Source organism: Marmota monax, unplaced genomic scaffold (assembly GCF_021218885.2).
Source record: "Marmota monax isolate L192 unplaced genomic scaffold, Marmota_monax_Labrador192_F-V1.1 WCK01_AAM20220418_F8-fsc00243, whole genome shotgun sequence".
NCBI lineage: Eukaryota > Metazoa > Chordata > Mammalia > Rodentia > Sciuridae > Marmota > Marmota monax.
The window spans coordinates 2,060,574-2,081,609 of NW_026694604.1; the positions used below are offsets into that span (position 1 = coordinate 2,060,574).

The following is a 21,036-nucleotide window of genomic DNA, read 5'->3' on the forward strand; positions in this document are numbered from 1 at the left end:
GGATGTAGAGAGGGTTCAGAGCCTGGGGAACACAACCAGGGCACTTTAGTGGCAGCCCCTCCCACCTAAGCCCCACCTCTCTCTCATATTAACTTTTGGGGCAGAACTAAGACCCTTTGCATCTGACCATCCCGTCTCGGCACCCAGGTCCCCAAGCCGGTCCCCTTGGCCAGTTCCTGAATATTTCCTATGACATAATTTCACTAGTTTCCCTCATAAGGCTCCTGGCCCTCTACCGCCTGCTCTTCTTCATACTTCTTGTATCCAGACACCAGTTCCAGGTAGTTGGTGGGTGTGACATAGTTGTATCTCCGCAGTTCCAACAGCATCTTCTGAGAATACCTAGCCACTGACCAGTGCATGGTGACAAAGATCCAGGCCACCTTCCTGTGGATCTGAGGCCAAGAACAGAGAATGAAAGACAAAAGAGATGGAGGCGAAGTGGGTGGCGGGTCAGGGGTATAATGAGAGAGGAGGAGGAGAGACTCACATTCTCCTGTGTCCCCAGGTCCACTCCCACGAGGTACTTCTCAGCCACCTCTAGCAGGGCCTCTTGGGGCCACTCTGAGAACCAGTTGATGGTTGTACCATTCACCAAGGCTGGGTACTGGCGGATCCAGTTCCTGAGTAAGGAAGGGTTTTTAGAGACAATCAAGCCTATTTGCAATGTAGCCTCCAGCTCCTGGCTTTAAAGCTGAATACTATCCCCTTGCTTTCCAGGAACTTAAACACCTATCCTCTTGCAAATTTGGTCCCCTCAGAGCTAGTCCAGCATAGCATTTAGAAACAGGCTCTGAGTCAGGTGCTGTAATGCACACCTGTAATCCCAGTGACTCGGGAGGCTGAGACAGGAGAATTGCAAGTTCAAGGCCAGCCTCAGCATCTTAGCCAGACCCTAAGAAACTTAGTGAGACCCTGTCTCAAAAGAAAGAAAGAAAGAGCCAGGCACAGTGGTGCATGCCTGTAGTTCCAGCGGCTTGGGAGGCTGAGGCATGAGTATTGTGGGTTCAAAACCAGCCTCAGCAAAAATCAAGGTACTAAGCCATTCAGTGAGACCCTGTCTCTAAATAAAATACAAAATAGGGCCAGGGATGTCACTTAGTGATTTAGTGCCCCTGAGTTCAATCCCTGGTGTCAAAAAAAGAAAGAGAGAGAGAGAATAGAAGAGAAGAGAAGGGAAGAGGAGAGGAGGAAAGAAGGAGGAGGAAAAGGAAAAGGAGAAGAAGAAAAGAAAAAACAGGCTCTGGGGCCAGAAAGTCCTGGATCCACACTTGCTAGGCGTGAATCTTGAGCAAATATCTATCTAGCCTCTTTGAACATCAATTTCCTCATTGCTAAAAGGGGCATAATAATACAAACTAAGGCTGTTGGGGGATTCAACAAAGTAACACGTGTAAAATACTTAGCATAGCACTTAGCACATGATCACTACACCATATGCCATAATATTAAAAGCACAAATGGGTATCTAGGGCTGGGGTTGTGGCTCAGTGGCAGAGTGCTTGTCTAGCATGTGTGAGGCACTGGGTTCAATTCTTAGCACCACGTATCAATAAATAAAATAAAGGTCCATTGAAAACTAATATTTTAAAAAATGGGTATCTATAATCACTGTGACTCAGGAGGCTGAGGCAGGAGGATTGCAAGTTCAAAGTCAGCTTAAGCAACTTAGTGAGACCCTGTCTCAAAATAAAAACTAAAAAGGGCTGGGGATGTGGCTCAGTAGTAAAGTACCTCTGGGTTCAATCCCAGTACTAATACATACTGCTACAAAAGAAAAACAAAAAACAGTAACCCAAATTGTCTTTATATACTTGTGCCTTCTTTTCTCTCCCTCCTATCTCCCTCCCTTTCTTCTTTTTTTTCTTTCTAACACTGGGGATTGAACCCAGGGGTGCTTTACTACTGAGCTACATCCCCACACCTTTTTATTTTTAATTTGAGACAAGGTCTCAGTAAGTTGATGAGACTGGCCTGGAATTTGTCGTCTTCCTGCTTCAGCTTCCAGAGTCACTGGAATTATAGGTGTGCCCCACTATGCCTGGCAGTGTGTGTATGTGTGTGTGTGTGTTTAAGCATGCACACATATACATTTAAACATTAAAAACAACTAATCAAAAAACTTTTAAATCACCAACTAAATTAATAAAATTTATTATTAATAAATTAATAATTAATTGTTAATAATTAATGATGATTAATAATAATTAACAAAAGGGATGAAGGACTCCCATCTCAGCCATGGGGATTTCCTGAAAGAAGGCAGTCTATGGAAAGGAGATGGGGTGGAGCCAAAGTGGGAGAGCATACTGCTATTCATGACCTTAACTTCCAGAAGGCCATGGAAGGCCAAAAGAGGGAAGGAGACCACGTGAAGAGTTCTGGGATCCATAAGAGAAGAAGATTATAAGAGGAATTACCTGAAGGGGTCCCCCACAGGACTGAGGCAGAGCACAATGTGCAGGTTGTTCCGCACACGCTCGATGAAGTAGGCGAAGAGGCTGTCTGAGGACTCAGGAACTTGCTCTGCCCGGGCCTGATCTATGATCTGCGTCTGGATCTGGAGAAGCCACAAAGGGTCAGAGGGCTGAAATCCATGGCAGCATCAGTGGGCAGCGGATTAGGCTGGACTGATCAGGGGTGGAGTTTAAAGTAGCCCCTCCCAGTCATCATTCCTTGGGGAAGATGACTGAAGAGGAACCATCCTTTAATCTCCTGGCCCATAAAATGGATGTTGGAGATTGCCAGAGGCATATTCTGGATCTACAGTTCCTCAGGGATTAATTAGGAAGACCAAAAAACCCAAATGGTGTGGAAGGCATCCTACCTCCTCAAATTCATCAGGCTTGTAGAGATTAGGGACCTCGCCTGAGCTGAGGATGTTGTTTATGTCCTCTAGGAAGGATTCATCAGCAATTTGGGTGTCCACAAAAAGGAAGGACGTGGTCTTGAGCTGTATCCCAGCCTGGCGATACAGACACTTGATATCTAGCCAGATGAGGGAAGGAGAAGAGGAGAGGGACCAGACTCACTTCAGATTCCCTATTCTGCCCTTGATTCCTTTTCTGACATTCAGGAACCCTTCCCCAGCCCCCCCCCCACACACACAAGCCAGGTGCTTTCCTCTCTCCCCTCTTGTCATTGCAGGCACTGAAGCATCTCATTTATCATCCCAAGCCCCAACCCTCCTTTGTTTCAGAAACCCAACTGTTCAGTACCATCTCGGAACTCTTGCTTCCGATAATGTTTGGTGACCTCAATCTGGAAGGTGTCGTAATCACACATGGATGAGGCCAAGCGGGCTAGACTCTGGCGTCCACTGCCTCCAATGCCCACCAAGAGCATGTTGCCCCGAGGCTGTCCAATCACCCGCACGATCCGTGTGACTGGGGACCAAGGTGAAGGTAATGAATTGGCTGAAAAACTCAAAGAGGACCTCCAAGCCCCTGGCTAGGGATAAAAAAAGCCATAAAACTGAAGTGGATGAGCCAAGAGGTGTGAGAACACCTGAAAGCAATTGAAACTTTTAACCTTCTCCCTGTGTATGAAACACCCATCGACAAAGGGCCATCTGGGGCCAGGAAGCAGGGCACCTTTTGGGACCCAGTTTGGGAGAGACCTGGAAAGGAAAATCTATTTTCTTAGAAATTCCCTATAATTGGAACAGTGGGTGAGGGCCTGGGTGTAGCAAATGCTTACTGTGTTCAATGGCCTCTCGGAAGAGCACCAGCTGCATTGGTACAACAGTGGGGGACAGATTGTACTCATTTAATGCAGTCTCCATGGCTGCCTTCAGTACCGACAGATCTGTCAGGTCTTCATAGACCTTGGGCTCCTTCAGGAAGTCCCCTGGGCCAAGAGAAGAGGACATCAGTCTCCAGTGTCTGGTCCTCCCCAGAGATCCCCTAAGGGTTCTCAGGCATCAGGACTCCATGTCCTGTGACCCTCCCTCCAGCCCCAATCTGCTGAGACTATAGTCCTACAACAGTCACAGCTCCCAGCTCACCAAAGATGGGAGGACGTTTGTTGGGACAGAGATTATGAAATGTAAGGTCAAAGAAGGAGCCAAGTTTGTCACTTATGATGCCCACAAAGGCTTCCATGTCTGTTGCATCAACCAGTCGGTCAGAGAAGACTCTGTTGGGAGGCAGCTGGGATGAGATCTGAGACTAAGAAGGAGAATGGTCCTGGGGAAGGGAGAGTTGGGCAGAGGTGAAGGAAGGGGTTAGGAGCAAGGTTGAGGAAGCCGGAGTCTGACACACTCCTGTCACCTGAAACATTCATGAATCCAGAGTCGTGTGATGCTGGACTTGGTATCGTGGAAGTCCTTGTTGGCTCTAAGCATGCCCTGGAATACCTAGGGAAGAGAAGCGACTGTTGGGATGGAGGGAGGAAACAGATTCCCTGTAGGAGTTTTGGCTGCCAGGGTAGAGAACATGGCATTTTAGGAAGGGGTGGCTTTGAGTGTTCAGTTTACTATGAAGTTCCAAGGCTTATTTTGAGAAGACATACCTACAAGGAGATAAAAGAGGCAAGATCAGACTCATGTTTACCTTGGAGATATCTCGAAGGTTAAAGAGGTAATGAATCTTGGCAGGTGTGGGCAGGAAGCGCTGTACCACCGTATTGTACACATCCAGGGTGGCCTCTGTCACCACGTTCCCAATGGGTTTCACCTCTTCCTCAAAGTCCTGAAGCTTCTGGTTGATCATGGTGCCAAATATACGGATGATCTGGGACTCCTAGAAAGAGACCTCAGACTCACTTTCCAAGGCTTCTGGCCTACGGCTAGGTTTGGAGCAGAATGAGGCAGTGCACGGCTTGCCATACGGGCAGAATTTAAGGGGGCACCAAAACAAAACAGAACAACAACACAAAAAAAGTAAAAGGAAATTAGAAATTCTGAAATCAAGAGAAATGAATCTTGGGCTAAGGGTGTAGCTCAGTGGTAGAATGCTTGCCTAGCATGCACAGGGCCCTGGTTTGATCCCTAGCACCACAAAGAAAAAAGAGAGAGAGAGAGGAAATTTAGTACAATATTTAAAAATCAAAAATTACGCAAAATCTCCATGATGAATAAATACAAATCTTCTAAATAAAGGCTGGATCAGTATTATGGATTTCTCCTTTTGCCTTAGGCTTCACTATGGCTAAGCACTACACTGTGCTGATCTTGTATTTATATAAAATTTCAGTATCTTCCTCATGATTTTTTGGTATTGATTTTTAATGTTTTTACAAATATTGCTAGACATGGTAGCACACTCTTGTAATCCCAGCTTCTCAGAATGTTGAGGCAGGGGGATCACAAGTTCAAGGCCAGCCTAGGCAATGTAGTGAGACCCTGTTTCAAAATAAAAAATAAAAAAGGCTGGAGATGTAGCTCGGTGGTAGGAACCCCGGGGTCAATGCCCAGTACCAAACACACACACACACACACACACACACACACACACACACCACTTTGCATTAAATGTCATTTCTCTTGAGGTAAGCCTTTTGTTTGTTTCGGTTTTGGTGCCCCTTAAATTCTGCACTGAGACGAGTGCCTCACCCACCTCATGCCTCATCCACCTCATGCCTCACCCTAATCCTGGCGCTGCTTTCAGCTCTCAGCTTTGCAGGATCTACCTTCCTAAGTCTATTTGGGCCCCCAGGCTTTCTCTGCCCATTGGGGCCACAAGGATCCATACTCCAGAGCCAGTAAGCCACACTCCATCCTATAGCTCTCCTGGCTCAGAAGACCAGCAAGGGCCCCACCTGCCTGTGTCACAGTTCCCTGAATGCAACTCTGCTCAGAGCTCCTTAGCCCTCTCCTTGATTTGCTCCCTCATTCTGTAGTACAGGGTCAGTTTTGTACTGTACAGTCCCCCTCGTGGCAGCTCCCACTATCGCCTCACTGTGGGGAAGGTCATGTTGATAATGTTGAAACGACTCTGAAGCCTTGGGGAGATGACAGTCCGTCCACCGCCAGGAGGGCCCATGGCAGCCATCAGGAACATGTCCTATACAGCAAAGACAAGATTGGGCAGAGACAGGGGGAAGACAGGATGAGATGAGGCACAGAAATAGGGAGGATGCTTCAAAAGACTAGGACAGAGGATTTTAAATGTTCCCAACACACATGATAAATGTTTGAGGTGATGGATATGCCAATTTCCCTGATCTGATCATTACACATTGTATATAAATATCGAAATGTCACATTATATCCTATAAATATGTATAATTATATGTGTCAATTAAAACTTTTTAGCTGGGCATGGTGTCACATGCCTGTAATCCCAGCGGCTCAGGAGGCTGAGGCAGGAGGATCGCAAGTTCAAAGCAAGCCTCAGCAAAGGTAAGGCACTAAGCAACCCAGTGAGACCCTGTCTTTAAATATAATATAAAATAGGGCTGTGGATGTGGCTCAGTGGTTGAGTGACCCTGAGTTCAATCCCTAGTACTCCCCCCCAAAACAAACTTTTTAAATTTAAATAACCAAAAAGAAAAAATAGAATAGAGAGGATAAAAAAGGAGTGGAGAAGAAGATAGGAAATTGAGGGAAGAGGGACAGGGACAGAGTAAGGAGGGAGAAGTATGGAGTAATGTGGGCAGGAAAGATCCAGAGAAAGAAGAGGTTGGGGAAATTTTCTTTTAGAATTATTAAAATAACATATTTGCCTTTATTTCATCATTAAAATCAATGTACCCAAATTACAAAATTCAGGTAAGTAAAACATTTTCATTATGTCTTATAGATCTTATCTTTTTTTTTTTTGGTTTTTAAACTGTATATGTTTACACACACATGTGGATGTGCATGTGTGGGTACTCTCAGAAACACATGAATATATTATTAGGCAGATTTTTAACCCTGAGTGTCAGGTGAATGGGCAACCCCCAAATCAGAACTGAATGGGTACTGTCCATTGATTAAAGAAAGAGAAACAAACAATATGCTCAGAATTTCATGGGAGAAAATGCAGGGTACCCCTGTGTAAGAAGGAATACAGGGTTAGAGGATTAGAGCCTGGGGTCCCAGGGGAGTGGAGACTGAGCCTGTCACAGGAGGGAACAAAGACCTGAGCACAATTTCTCAGATACTTACTCGAATGTACTTGATGGTCTGCTTGGAGCGATCATACCAGAAGCCATAGTCAATCCAGAGACGAATCAGCTCCAGGGGTGGCTGGGACCCAAAAGTGTCCTTAGCTGGCATATTTAGCTCATCCATAAAAGTGATCAAGCTTTTGCCCCCAAATGGCACATAGACACCCTTGGTTCGCTTCTCCACTCTGCTCTCAATGATGTTCTGCACGATGTTGGATGTGGTCTGGTGGAAAGGCATAAAATGGGTGCTTGAATCCTCCAGGAGAAATATGGGGTCAGAGAGGAGTGTCAACCAGGCAATTGGATCCCAGGGGAAGGTAGAAGGCAGGGAGAGCTCAGGGAGCTGGTGGCCTGGGATCCCCAACACACCTGTGCAGACATGTTGACAATGAGCACCGTCCACTGGCTGGGGGGCAAGGACTGCAGAACAGTCTGGGCTATGGAGGTCTTTCCGGTCCCCACAGGACCCACCAGCAGAACAGGATTCTGGTTGGCCACCAAGGTGCTTACCAGGTAATTGTAACGAACAGTATCGACGGTGGGCACCATGATCTTATAGAAGGGGATGCTAGCCAAAGAAATGGGAACTATCTCAAGGATCATTCACTTCTTTGCAGCTCCCATTCCATTCTTCCCCCCAGTGTTTATCTTCCTCCAGTGTCACCATGGTCTGGTCACTAATCCTGCCTCCTGTGAAGCCTGGAGAGAGGCATCTTCCTTAAAGACCCCATCCCAAGTCCTCTAAATGCTGCTTCCTCTACTCAAGAGTCATCTCTCTCTGGCACACCTCTCCTTCTACGACTCACTGTTGCTTCTGGACCCCATCACTCTTGCAACATCTCCCACCAACTGCAGCCTGGGGTCCCTCTGCATCCCCCAGACCATGCTCTTACTTTGGAGCATAACGCCAACTCTTAGGGAGCTTATCTTCAAATGATGTCCAACTCCGTATCTTGGGGTTCACAAAATACTCGTACACTGTGTCCTAAGGAGGGCATGTGTGTCTGGTTACCAAAGCTTTCCTCCAGCCCTCCCCAGCCCAGAGACATGGCTCACAGAATGCTCAGGGGCTGAGGGAAATAGAGCTGGGTCCACCATCAGAAGATCAGGCAGAGTCTGAGGATCAGAAATGTTAGTGGGTTCGGTAAAAACAGGACAAATAGGACAGCTGGGTTTGAGGGCACTGACCTTATTGGGAAAGGAGCCTTCAACTTCCCGAAGGTAACTGTCAATCTTTTTGCGGCCCTCCTCATCCACAGAGGCACACACAGACCAGATCATACTGAACACAAATGTCATCTCTACCATAGTCACATAGTATTCACTATCAGCTGGGTTCATCTGAGAGGAAGAAGATTAGAGGACACTCCTATAAGAGACGGAGGGATCATCATGAAGGCCTAGAGCCTTTCTCCATTCCTGGTTCTAGTTGGAAAACCACATATTGTCTTCCAAATGTGTGTATTAATCTACAACTACTGAAACATTTCAGACAAATCTCAAGCTCCCTGAAGCTGCCTGGAGCTTCCTCTGTGACAAGTCATAATAACACAACTGTCATCTGACCATACCAGACCTGCACTGGAGAAGCACTCATGGGTGTTCAAGCAGACAGGCCCAGGGCTATGTGTGGTGACTTGTTTGCAATTGTAAAAATGTGGAGATACCCTAAACATTCACCAGGAAGGGAATGAAAAAATAAAACACAAGGTTCTATTGTGAAATAGTACATAGCAGTTAGAGCAATGAAATAAATCTACACATAGCAATACAGAACCCAAAAACATATTGTTGGTTTACCATGCATATTGTATAGAACATAATCCCCCCCTCTTTTTTTTGGTACCAGCGATTAAACTCGGGGGCCCTTAACCACTGAGCCACATCCTGGCCCTTTGTTTGTATTCTGTTTAGAGACAGGGTCATACTGAACTGAGTTGCTTAGCATCTTACTAAGTTGCTGAGGCTTGGCTTTGAACTTGTGATCCTCCTGCCTCAGCCTCCTGAGCCACTGGGATTATAGGCATGTGCCACCACGCCCAGCAACATAATCCATTTTTTAAATACTGCATTTTCTGTAGATACTATGGATTTGTATGTAACCAAATTATTTATTTATTTATTTATTTATTTATTTATTTATTTATTTGGGGGCACTGGGGATTGAACCTGAGCTACCTCCCCAGCAATTTTCATTTTTTGTTTTGAGACAGGATCCTGCTAAATTCACTATTCTGGAACTTGCAATCTTCCTTCCTGCCTCAGCCTCCTGAGCTCCCAGGTTTACAGGCATGTGCCATTGGGCCTGGCTTGACAACAGGCTCTGAATGAAGATGTTTAAAATTACAGCTGTCCAAATACAGAATGCTGGATTTGGTTTCAGAATAATCTCCTACTCTCAAAATATGGGTGGGAAAGTATATTGAAAATCTGTGGTCTGCTGTGCTAAGCCAGAATCCTAATTCTATCCTTCCAGCTTGACCCCAATATGCAATTGTCATCCCCCTCGGCTCCCCAGGAAGCTGCCCCTCTTCAGGCAGTTCTCCTTGACACCTGAATGCCATTAACACCATGTGATTTGTTTTCATCCCACACATTACCTTGCAAGTGCATCTACATATGTTAAATCTGTATTAACTGCACAAGGAATGACTCACACTGTTATAGATCTTAATTGTTGTTCATAATATATTTAGTTATCTGGCAATGTCCTTAAAAACAGTATGAACCATTTCTAGGTAGCAATTTAATCTCAACAGAAAATACCAAATTTTAGTCACTATTCCATAAATTCTAAACTGAGCAAAATTTTCCTTAAATATCAATTCATTTGAAATATTCTAGAACCCATCCCTTATCAGATTTAGCTGGGGGCTCCTTCTAGCCGAAATGGTATCCCAGGGCCCCACATGTACCAAGAATTAATATATTCATAGCTTGAAAGGATGGAGAAATGAGAAGTTGAATGAACTATCCTCAGCTCCCAGAATATTGGTGAGAAATAACAGTGAGATGCCATTGTGTGTTATAATTTACTGTTCAAGTGTGTTGCTTGAGATGGAACCCAGGGCCTTATGCATGTTCTTCCATTGATCTGCATCCTCAGCCCTTGCTATATGCAATTTAGAATCTCTAATCTGAGCTTCCAGGTCACCATGTACACACACACACACACACACACAAGCACAAACAGCCCCCCTTCCTCCACAGTCATCCCTGAGGCCTCCCCTTGGAGTCTCTGTTCCACTCAAGCCTGGTGCTCAAACTGAAGCTATCCCCATGAGGTTGTGAGCCCTTTCTCCTGCCCCTGCCCTGGCCTGGGTCCACCCCTTACCCCATTCTCTGATGCGGTCAGGGCTGAGTACAGCTTGCAGAGGGAGATGATGCCACTGTACTCCGGCACAGGCACCAGCTCATTGCAATTATCCTTCTTAAAGGCCAGTATCTTGTTGATGAACTTTTCAAACATGCGTTGAAGTGGCTCTACCTCAGTCTGGAGGTGAATAAGAAGGGATCTTTATTTATTTGCTCTTATGTCTGGTAGGCTGCCCTGGTCACTTTCTCTCTCCTCAGTTCCCTTATACCTTTGGCCTCTTCTCTAGCCATGACTGAACATAGGGCTTCCAGCCCAGGTCAACATAGTCAGTGTAGACCATCCCACAGCGAGAGACAGTTGCCGGAGAGGCCACTGCCAAGTTCTCCACTTCAAACAGGAGAGACACCTAAGGGTATATATATTTTGGTCAGAACCCCATTTTCCTCTGACTCCCCATTAGTAGTAAAAAAAAACAACAACAACACCCCAGAACCCTGATTCCCAAAACGTGTCTCTACTAAAGTATGGCAAGAAGAATAAAGACCTGAGGTTCATAAGTGATTTGCTTTAAAAAAAAAAAATAGAGGTTATTCCAGGTTATCCTTAGGAAAAACCACTCTGGCTTGCATTGTGGGAAAGGGCGGGCGTGGCAGCCCATGAACTTATAGCTGAGGTGCACGACAAACACCATGCCTTATAGGCTAAGGAGGGTCAAAGTCTATACACTGCTTCCCACCCTCCTTGGTAGGCCTTAGGCACACCAGAACAACACTCCATCACTGACCTGCACCCCAGCCTAGGTAAAGCATTTTTTTCTTTATCACAGCTTTCCCTGAATCCAGACATCCTCCTCCCCAGCTATACCCTATGGAATTCATTCTTCTCTTAGGATTCTGGTCTCCTCCCACCCCCTCCTCATGCCCTCCACTGTCTCCTGGGCAGGGCCTAGGCAGGAACACATCCCCTACCTGCTCAGGCATTGCAATACGCTCTCCATTAATGAGGGTCAACACTTTGTTGTCATCCATGACGGAGTTCATGCTTTCAATCCACAATGTGTCCACAGGGCCATCGAAAAGTATCCACTTCTCATCAGGTTTCTCGTCTTAGTAGCAGGTGGATGATGAGGACTGACCCAGGAGCCTCCTCCCCTTGCTCTCCCACCTCCCTCAGGCTCCTCTGAGAGCCAAGCCCTTGTGCTTCCTTGTTCTTCAACATTCCCCCATACTTCTCTCCCCCAATGGAACCTCCTATCCCCACACTCCCCACTCCTTTAGGAGATCCAGGCATCTGATCTCCCCACCCCACAATCCTTTGGATACCTGCACATGCTGCCCGCATGACGCTGGACAAGATGCCATCTGTCCATTCATTAGTGCTGAGGTCATATTCCCCATACAGCTCCCCTAGGGACAATGCCTTGGGGTTCAAAGGGAACTCCTGAAAGTGACACCACAAAGGATTTTTGAGCTGCTGGTAGATAAAACTCCCAAGATCCCCCTTTATATCCAGCTCCCCTCTTAGGTACCTGTGTTTGTTACTTCTCTCTCTCAGGCCTCCCAGGGTTCCCTGGCCCCCGGCATGGCCCTCCCTGATACCTGAGCTTTCTCACCCCCAAGATGAACTCAAATGCATACTCTAACAATGTTGAAGTTGGGTTCTCCAGCACGGCACAGGGAGGACAAGGAAGCCTGCAGGATTCGCCAGGAGGTAGTCTTGCCGCTGCCCGTGCCGCCCACAATCATGGTGGAGTGGCGGGAGTTCTTGGTTTCATACAACTGGAAAACCTTAGTGAGGGTGAATGGCGTGATCTGCAGGCCCATCTCCCGAATCTCCTGTTCGATAGCCTCTTGCAGCTGAGGGAAGGGAAAATACAGGAAGTAGAATAAAAAGGACAGGGCCTCCAATGGACTTTCAAATTCCCTCAATTCCTGGGAGGATATGTTCAAACTATTAAAAGTGGCACTGGAGCTTTGCACTCTGGCCATTGTTCATTCAGAGTAAAGACACTGGGCTCTGGAGTCAGCCAGCCTGGTTCCTCAGCTTTCAGTTATGTGGTCCCGAATGACTTACTTCTCTGAACCTCACTTTCCTCGGGTGCACAATGTCTGACACATAGCTCTACACATTTTTTTCTATTATAATTCAACACATATTTAGTAAGTCTCTACAGTATGTCCTGAGCACTGTGCTGGGTGCTAGGGATATGGCTGGAAACAAAATAGAGTTTAACTTACAGCAGAGCTCACAGCATGATAGGAAACCTTAATCAGCTTTTGTTTGTTAGTTTGCGGTGCTGAGGAATAAACCAAAGGCCTTGTGCATGCTGGGAAAGCACTCTACCATGGAGCTACATCCCCGGCCCTGATGTATTTTAAAAACCTAAGTTAAGAAGTAATGCTTATAGAACTGTGACCCATATGAATCAGTCCCAGAATAGTATAACACTGTTAAACACAGTTCATGCAACCAACTGATTTCAAACAGGTGCACGATCTTTACTTAGATTTCTGTGTGTGTGTGTGTGTATGTGTGCGTGTGCTGGATTTGAACCTAGGGGTGTTTTACCACTGAGCCACATCCCCAGCCCTTTAAAAACTTTTTATTTTTATTTTGAGACAAGATCTTGCTAAGTTGCTTAGAGCCTTACTATGTTGCTGATACTTGCCTCAGACTTGCCATCCTCCTACCTCAGCCTCCCAAGTTGCTGGGATTATTCGTATATGCCACTGCACCTGGCTTTATTTATAAATCTTAAAGATCACTAACAGGCCACACTAATAGTACTTCCTTCAACTATCTGAGAATTAGTTTTATTGGTATATTTATATGTGTGTGTGTTTAGTCCATACTGAAAGTGTAATGATACATTTTCTATTTATTCTCTAATTCCTTCTTTGACCCAGGAGTTATTTTGGATTGTATTACCTAATTTCCAAATATCTGGGCTTTTTCTATTCTCTTACTGATTTCTAATTTAATTCTATTGTGGTCAGAGATCATCCTCTGTATATTTTCAGAGACTTAATGCTTTAATAAACCAGCATATGGTAATTATGGCCAACTGTTCATGTATACTTGAGAAGAATGTGTATCTGCAATTGTTAGATACAATGTTCTATGTGTGTCAGGTCAAAATCTGTTAAAAAGTATTCAAATTTATATCTTTGTGGAATTTTTTACCTGTTTTATCAATTTCTAAAATGAACATGTCCAGATCTTCCACAAGGGTTATGAATTTATCTATTTCTCCTTTTAGCTCTGTCAATTTTGTTTTATGAATTGTGTAGCTATATTTAAGGGCATACAAATGTATTACTGTTATATCTTTTTGTGTATTGGTCCTTTTACCATTATGCAATGTTCCCCTTTACCTTTTGTGACAGGATTATACCTAGCAGTGCTCTACCACTAAGCTACATCCCCAGCCCTCTCCATTTTATTTTCTTTTCTTAAACATTTATTTTTTTAGTTGTAGTTGGAAACAATACTTTTATTTATTTATCTTTATGTGGTGCTGAGGATCGAACCCAGGGCCTCGCACATGCTAGGTTAGCGCTCTACCGCTGAACCACAACCCCAGCCCTCCATTTTACTTTGAGACAGGATCTCACTAAGTTGCCCAAGCTGGCCTTCAACTTGTCATCCTCCTACCTCAGCCTCTGGATTGCTGGGATTACAGGTGCATGCCACCATACCCAGCTCCCCTTTACCTTTATTACTGCTTTTCTCATTAAAGTCTGCTTTGCCTAGTATTAGTAGAGTTGCTATTGTGATCAGAAAATATGGCCTGAATAAATTCTTTTAAAATATTTGAGGCAGATTTGTGACCTTTATTTGGCCTAATATTCTATGTATGCTTGAAAAAAAAAGACTATTCTTCAATTAGTAAGTGAAATTTATATAGATATCAATTAAATCAAGATTCTTAATTGTTCAAATCTTCTATGACCTAAATGATTTTCAATCTGTTTGACCTATGAGTTACTAAGATGTTACAAAATCCACTATGACGATAAATTTGTTTATTTCTTCTTGTAATTCTGCAACTTGTTTTGAGTCTATTTTATTAGGTGCATTCAAATTAGAATTGCCATGTCTTCCTTGTGAATTGTACCTTTTGTGATTATGTAGGGACCCTCTATTTCCAGTAATGCTTTTTGCCTTAAAGTCTCTGTTGTCTGATACCTAGCCTAGCTTTCTTTTGATTAGTATTTACATATCTTTTTCTATTTTTTTTTCACTCTTAACCCTTTGTCCTTAGGTTTTAGGTATGCCTCTTGTAAACAGTACCAAGTATTGTTGTAACAATGTGTACCACTCAAGGTGTGATTAACTTTTCCATTCTTATACAAAATTTTCCCCCAGTAGGGGGGCTAATAGTTGCTATGTTTTTCATTTGCTTGGTTTTTAATACACTTCTCTACCTCAGCTCCAAATTTGTGCCAACTGACTAAATTTCTCAAAATTATTTGTTGCCAGGTATGGTGGCAACCTGTAAACCCAGCGGTTTGGAATGCTGAGACAGGAGGATTGCGAGTTCAAAGCCAGCCTCATCAAAAAGTGAGGTGCTAAGCAACTCAGTGAGGCCCTGTCTCTAAATAAAATACAAAATAGGGCTGGGGATGTGGCTCAGTGGACAAGTGCCCCTGAGTTCAATTCCCAGCCAAAAAAAAAAATTATTTGTCACGTCAGGTATTATTATTATTATTATTATTATTATTATTATTATTATTATTATTATTATTGGTGGCACTGGATATTGAACCCAGGGACATTCTAGGTCTGAGTTATATTCCCCACCTTTTTAAATTTTAGAGACAGAGTCTCACTAGATTGCCTAGGCTGGCCTTAAACGTGATTCTCATGTCTTAGCCTCCCAAGTCACTGGGATTATAGTTGTGTGCCACTGTGCCTGGCTCAATTTTTTCTTTTTGAAGAATCTCTGCTTCAGATTTGCTCCACTCTGTATTGGTTTATCTCTCTGCCCTGTGCATGCTGCCACCTGTGATCTCCATTCACCACCATGGCCAGCATCACTTCAGCCTCTCTTGCACTGAATCTTCTGTTTCTCCTTTGCTCTATTTCTCCTTCCATGGTATACTTCTGCATTTTAGCACAACATGTTCCCTAGTAGCTGCCTGAGAAAGGAGATATCAGAGGGGATATCTTCTTTGTTTCCTTTGTTGTTGTTTTGAGAGTCAGCATGTCTGAAAATGTTTCTGATCTTGCCTCATATCTGACAGGTTGGGTAGATACAGAATTTAAGGTGGGGAATCATTTTCTTTCTTTTCTTTTTCTTTCTTTTTTTGGTATCACCAGTTCATACATATATATATATATATATATATATACATATATTTTTTTTTTTTTTTTTTGAGACAGGGCCTCACTGAGGGCCTCCTAAATTCCTGAGGCTGGCTTTGAACTTTCAATCCTCCTGGCTTAACCTCCCAAGCCTCTGGGTTTACAAGTGTGCGCCACCACACCTGGCTGGAAATAATTTTTCTCCACAATTTTGAAGATTGTGCCATTGATTGTTTATAAGTTTAATATTGCTATTGAGAAGTCTAGCATTCTGATTATTTATTTATTTAGGACTGAGATTGCACCCTAAGGTGCTTTACCACTGAGCCACATCCCCAATCCTTTTTATTTTTTGAGACAGGGTCTCTCTATGTTGCTTAGGGCCTCACTAAATTGCTGAGACTAGCCTCAAACTTATAGGTGTGTCCTACCATACCAGGCCTAGTCTTCTGATTTTTTACCTTTGGAATATATCTTTTTTTTTGCCCTCTTTGGAACCTGTACTTGTCCTAGTGTTTTGAAATTTCGCATTGATGGGCTTTCATAAGAATATATTCTTGTTCATCATGTCACACATTTATGGACATTTTCATTTTGGAAACTTCTATCCTTCAGCTCTTGAGAGTCTTCTTGAATTATTTCATTATTATCTCACCCCCAATATTTCCTTTGCTTTTATTTTTGTAACCCTTTATTTGGATAGTCTTTCCTAGATTTGCTTTTGAATCTTCTCTCCTTCCCCTTTCTCTGCTCTATTCTCTGGAATAGTGCCTTTTAGGGTTTATTATTATTATTATTATGTATTTTAATTAGGTATAAATGACAGCAAAATGCATTTTGACTCATTGTACACAACTGCAGCACAACGTTTCATTTCTCTGGCTGTACATGATGCAGCATCGCACCATATGTGCAGTCAAACATGTATCTAGGGTAATGATGTCCATCTCATGGAATAGTGCCCTTTAAATAACATTTCACTAGCATTTCACTCTCTGAGAATATTAATGGTAGTTTCTGCTTGTTTGCTTATTGCTTTTTTGTTGGTTTTGGAAAGGGTCTGGCCATATTGCCCAGGCTAGGCTTGAACGCCTCAAGTGATCCTCCCATCTCAGCCAACTCCCAACCTACAGAGGCACCTAATTTCACAAATGCTGAGCCTTCTGAAGATTGCCTTTCAATTTTCCCCAGTTTTATCAGGCTTGCTAAGTAAGCCACAATTTACCCATTTGCTTCCTACATCTGACACTTAGTTGTTACCTCCTCTTTCATTCTCCCCATCCCTTTATGTGTATGACTTACAAACTTCTTTAGTGTAGCTGTAGTGTGTTTTAATCTACTTTCATTACCTGTAAGTCCTTTATTTTTTTAATATATTTATTTTGTTTATTTAGTTTTATGTGGTGCTGGGGATCGAACCCAGGGCCTCACATATGCTAGGCAAGCAAGCACTCTACCCCTGAGCTAGAGCCCCAGCCCTGGAAGTCCTATCTTTCTATTGTGATTTTTTGTGCTGCTTCTCTAATAATCTTATTTTTAATTTCTAGAAATACTATTGGTTCTTTTTCAAATCTACTTATTTACAAGTCTCTTGTTCCTGGTTCATAGTTTCAAGATTCTCTTTTATTTCTTTAAACATTAAACACAGATTTTTTTGAAAAAATTCTGTATCTTTTTGTTTCAATACCTGAAGTCTTCATGGATCTGATTCTGCTTGTTTCTCAAGCTTCCATTTATGGTATTTTGCTTTATGATGTGTGTTTTATGATTTTTTACCACAAGTTGCCCATTTTCTTGGGCTTTTATCTGTGGAAATTCCTTTAGGCCTAAGTTAATGTTTCATTCCTCCAGAAACAATTTGCTTTTACTTCTGCCAGTCACCTGAGGGCACCAACAACCTAGAACTACTTAAAATTAAAAATTCAAGCTTGAGTGGGGTACAGTGAAACACCCCTATAATCTCAGTGACTCAGAAGGTTGAGCAGAAGGATCACAAGTTTAAGGCTCACCTCAGCAACCTGTCGAGATGTTATCTCAAAATAAAAAGGTGGTAAAGTGCCCCTAGGTTCAATCCCTAGTACCAAAAAAACCAAACCAAAACAAAATTTGAATTTTTTTGGCATACAGTCAAATAAATTATGACCATAAACCATGTGAGGGGTTATCTTGTGGCTAAGATATCTCAAAGGAGATTTTTGCCCCTTCCTTCCATCATCAGAGTTCAGACAGGCAAGTTTCTTTTCCATATACATCTTTTCTAATTGGTAGTTGTCTCATTTTTCCATTTATTGGGGTATTATTCTTTGTGGCCTGAGGTTTATGCAGCACTGGGCTTTTTGTTATACCTCCAAACTTGGGCTGCTTTTTCTCCTATCCCCAGTGCTTTAGAATTCACAGAAATTTCCAGGGAGAAGTCATCTTTGGAACCCATTTACCGTCCCTCCCAGGGTTCTTGCCTTTTACCCGCCCCCCCACAGGACCCCCTGAAATTTTTGCCAGTTAAACAACGCATTTAAAAAAAACGGTGTATTTTTTCTGTTTTTATTCAGCATTTTCGTGGTTTCAACTGGAAGGACCATTCAGGGTAGCTAGACTATTGTAACACTGGAGAAGAAAGTTTGTATCCTTTCTAAAATTCCTTTTTCTTTCCTCCACTCCATGTTTCCCTCATATCAAACAGCTCTCCACAGTTACTCCTCAAAACCCCCAGATGAAGACTGAAGGAGAGACAGGGGAGGGCTAGTGGATATTGAGAAAATGAAAAGGCCAATGGATTCAAGTTTCCAATGAAATCAAAGAAGTGTGTCATGGAAGTAACCTGAATGGGTAAATCAGGGGGTAGGGAGTTGTAGTCATAGAGGAGAATATGTGATAGTCTATATCATATCATACATAAGGAAACCTAAGGAGAGGTCCACTATCTTACTCAAAGTCACAGTAGTAAAAGACAGAACAAGGCCTGGAAGCCAGGTTCTCTGTTTCCAGGATTCACATATGAAGCTAGGAGAGTGTTAAGGCATACATACCTTGCCATAGTCAATGACTGGCAGTTCAATGTTGGGGAAAAGATCTTGCACAATAGCATTGAACAGTGGAACATCAACTGATGTAAGCTTGGCAATATTCATATCTCTCATTGAGAGTAGCAGAACCTGGATGGGAAAAGACAGAGACTCAGCCATGAGGAGAGAGTTCCTAGGTTCTTATGAGGCCTTTCTCCAAAGGGCTCAGGGGTGGAGACCAAGAACAGTGGATATACCAGAGTAAGTCCTTAGCAATACAACAGGTAAAACTCAAGCAACACAGGGTTTAAGGCATGAGGGTGGGAATCTCAATCAGGGGCAAGAAAGGGTCTGAAAAACATTAGTGGAGGCACACAGGACCAGTGGCAATAGAAGTTAAGGTCCAAGGGCCATGTCCTTGACGTACCTCTTCATCAGTCATTTCTGGCCTTAGGCGACGCTTCTTGCCAGCATAGCGTAGGAGGGAGGTGAGGGCCCGGAGGCCAAAGTCATAGTGGTCCTGTCTGGAGAGCTGCTGCACAGCCAGTGAGTAGAGCGTGTACACCTTCTTGGCCAGAACCTGAGAACCAAACAGAGGAGGAAACAACCCATCCCCCCCAAAACCCCCTTCTTCATCTAAGGATAATTACAGATACCAGAAGCTGGGTCAAAGACTTGAAGCACCTGGGAGGTGTTCTGTGGACAGTTCTGATGGGAAGATCTGGTGAACTGTCCTATTATTAGTTAGTGACATGGTGGAAGGCACACCTCCCTCCTCTGAATTCTTCTGCCTTCATCCTACTGATAATGGTCTAGTTCCTTGTAGGATAAGTTGATTGTGAGACCTTCAGGGGGTTCCTCTGTTCAGGGGATAATTATGGAAGGGAAATAAAATAACTGGAATAAAGGGATTCTAGAGATACCTTGCAGTTTCCAAAGCCCTCTCCAAAAAGAATGATTTCCGCAATAAGTACAGAATCAGGCACCACCATGGCAATTGGACGAAACATGGACTTAAGATTTTCAGGAAGCTCTGTACGACCAGCATAACCTGGAAAACAACTCCATTTATTTAGAATCCCTGCATTTCCTTATTTTGACTTGCTTCCCAAAACCCACTTCCCTATCAATTCCATTTTGCCCAACCCCAGCTCTATCCTTAACTTTCTCTCCAAGTCCAACTCTAAGATTACAGCCCTGAATCTTCCCATTGTACTGTGACCTTCTTTCCTCTCTGTCCTTTCCTTACTTCCTGCATGGGCCTGTTTCAAATTGAAATTACAGGGCTGCTTATTTCCCATCTCTCCAAGTTCTACATAGTTCAACATCAGTCCTGATAGAAATCACAGCTGTTTCTCTCATTCTTCTCAGGACCTCAACTCTTTCTATGTTCTCTCCTACACCTTCCCCTAGAGCTATGGGATGGTAATGAGAGACTCCAGGCCTAGCACTTTAGGAGATTCTGCTTCCTACACATGGGACAGCTGGTAGACCAGAACTCTGGGAGTTAGCCCAATGGGAGAAGATAGCTAAGACTAAGGTTACATATAGACACATAAGTGGTTATTGATCCCTTTAGAGAGATTGTGTTCCTTCTTCTAGAAAATTGCATGCATATCTTTCTCTTGCCCTTTGTAGTCTTTAGCCTGGCAAGCACTCTAGCACCAAGCTGCATCCCCAGTTTCACTCTCTGTTATCTTTAGCCAGATTTTCCCTTGGAAAGGGGAAACAAGAGGTGCAGTTATTTGCCCTGGACAAGCACAGCTCTCCAGTCACATTCCCAGAAGTCCCATCCACTCCCTTATACCTACCAGGATTCATGGTAATAAAGATTCCACAAGACCACACTAGATTTATTTCAAAGCCTTCAAAATGGAAACAAGTGAGATTGGCAGCCAAAGCAGTTAGGATGGACAGGATCTGCTGGGCCACCACAGACAGTACCTCGATGTTGATGCGGTTAAACTCATCAAAGCAGCCCCAGGCTCCAGACTATAGAGGGAGGGAGGCAAAGTCACTGGGAGCAAGAAAATTTCCCCAGGATACTAGAAAGCACAGCTACCATACTCTTCCTTAAAATGTTCAGTAGGTGAGGTGGCTCCAAAATTGGAGATGCCAGAGGGCACCAGAGTAGCACTATCATGGCTTCTGGACAGAGATTTCCATCCAACAGGATAGGCTGGGTTGCAAAGAGACTGGGGCAGGGAATTTGTGTGTACTGAGTTCCTGTGTGCCAGACAGTTTGATTTTTTTTGGCAGGGGGTGGGGAGGGTGGGGAAGGATTGGGGGGGGCGGGTACTGGGGATAGAACTCAAG

At 43.8% G+C, this 21,036-nt stretch overlaps 1 protein-coding gene across 3 annotated transcripts in view; it reads right to left on the reverse strand.

The window, feature by feature from the left end:
* Positions 1 to 21,036, reverse strand: part of Dnah2 (dynein axonemal heavy chain 2) — a 107,175-nt gene that overhangs the window by 31,869 nt on the left and 54,270 nt on the right. For all 3 annotated transcript variants that reach the window (XM_046422121.2, XM_058572053.1, XM_046422120.2), the window contains exons 38-60: positions 20,532 to 20,712; positions 19,644 to 19,771; positions 19,148 to 19,300; positions 18,745 to 18,870; positions 12,049 to 12,267; positions 11,734 to 11,851; positions 11,380 to 11,516; positions 10,680 to 10,817; positions 10,430 to 10,588; positions 8,284 to 8,436; positions 7,989 to 8,080; positions 7,465 to 7,663; positions 7,094 to 7,318; positions 5,901 to 6,005; positions 4,554 to 4,742; positions 4,272 to 4,357; positions 4,007 to 4,137; positions 3,700 to 3,849; positions 3,219 to 3,386; positions 2,828 to 2,988; positions 2,421 to 2,560; positions 491 to 623; positions 256 to 395 (exon numbers count right to left, since the gene is read on the reverse strand). In XM_046422121.2, the coding sequence (XP_046278077.1) occupies positions 256 to 395; positions 491 to 623; positions 2,421 to 2,560; positions 2,828 to 2,988; positions 3,219 to 3,386; positions 3,700 to 3,849; positions 4,007 to 4,137; positions 4,272 to 4,357; positions 4,554 to 4,742; positions 5,901 to 6,005; positions 7,094 to 7,318; positions 7,465 to 7,663; positions 7,989 to 8,080; positions 8,284 to 8,436; positions 10,430 to 10,588; positions 10,680 to 10,817; positions 11,380 to 11,516; positions 11,734 to 11,851; positions 12,049 to 12,267; positions 18,745 to 18,870; positions 19,148 to 19,300; positions 19,644 to 19,771; positions 20,532 to 20,712 (3,431 nt within the window). The remainder of the gene's footprint in view (positions 1 to 255; positions 396 to 490; positions 624 to 2,420; positions 2,561 to 2,827; positions 2,989 to 3,218; positions 3,387 to 3,699; positions 3,850 to 4,006; positions 4,138 to 4,271; positions 4,358 to 4,553; positions 4,743 to 5,900; positions 6,006 to 7,093; positions 7,319 to 7,464; positions 7,664 to 7,988; positions 8,081 to 8,283; positions 8,437 to 10,429; positions 10,589 to 10,679; positions 10,818 to 11,379; positions 11,517 to 11,733; positions 11,852 to 12,048; positions 12,268 to 18,744; positions 18,871 to 19,147; positions 19,301 to 19,643; positions 19,772 to 20,531; positions 20,713 to 21,036) is intronic.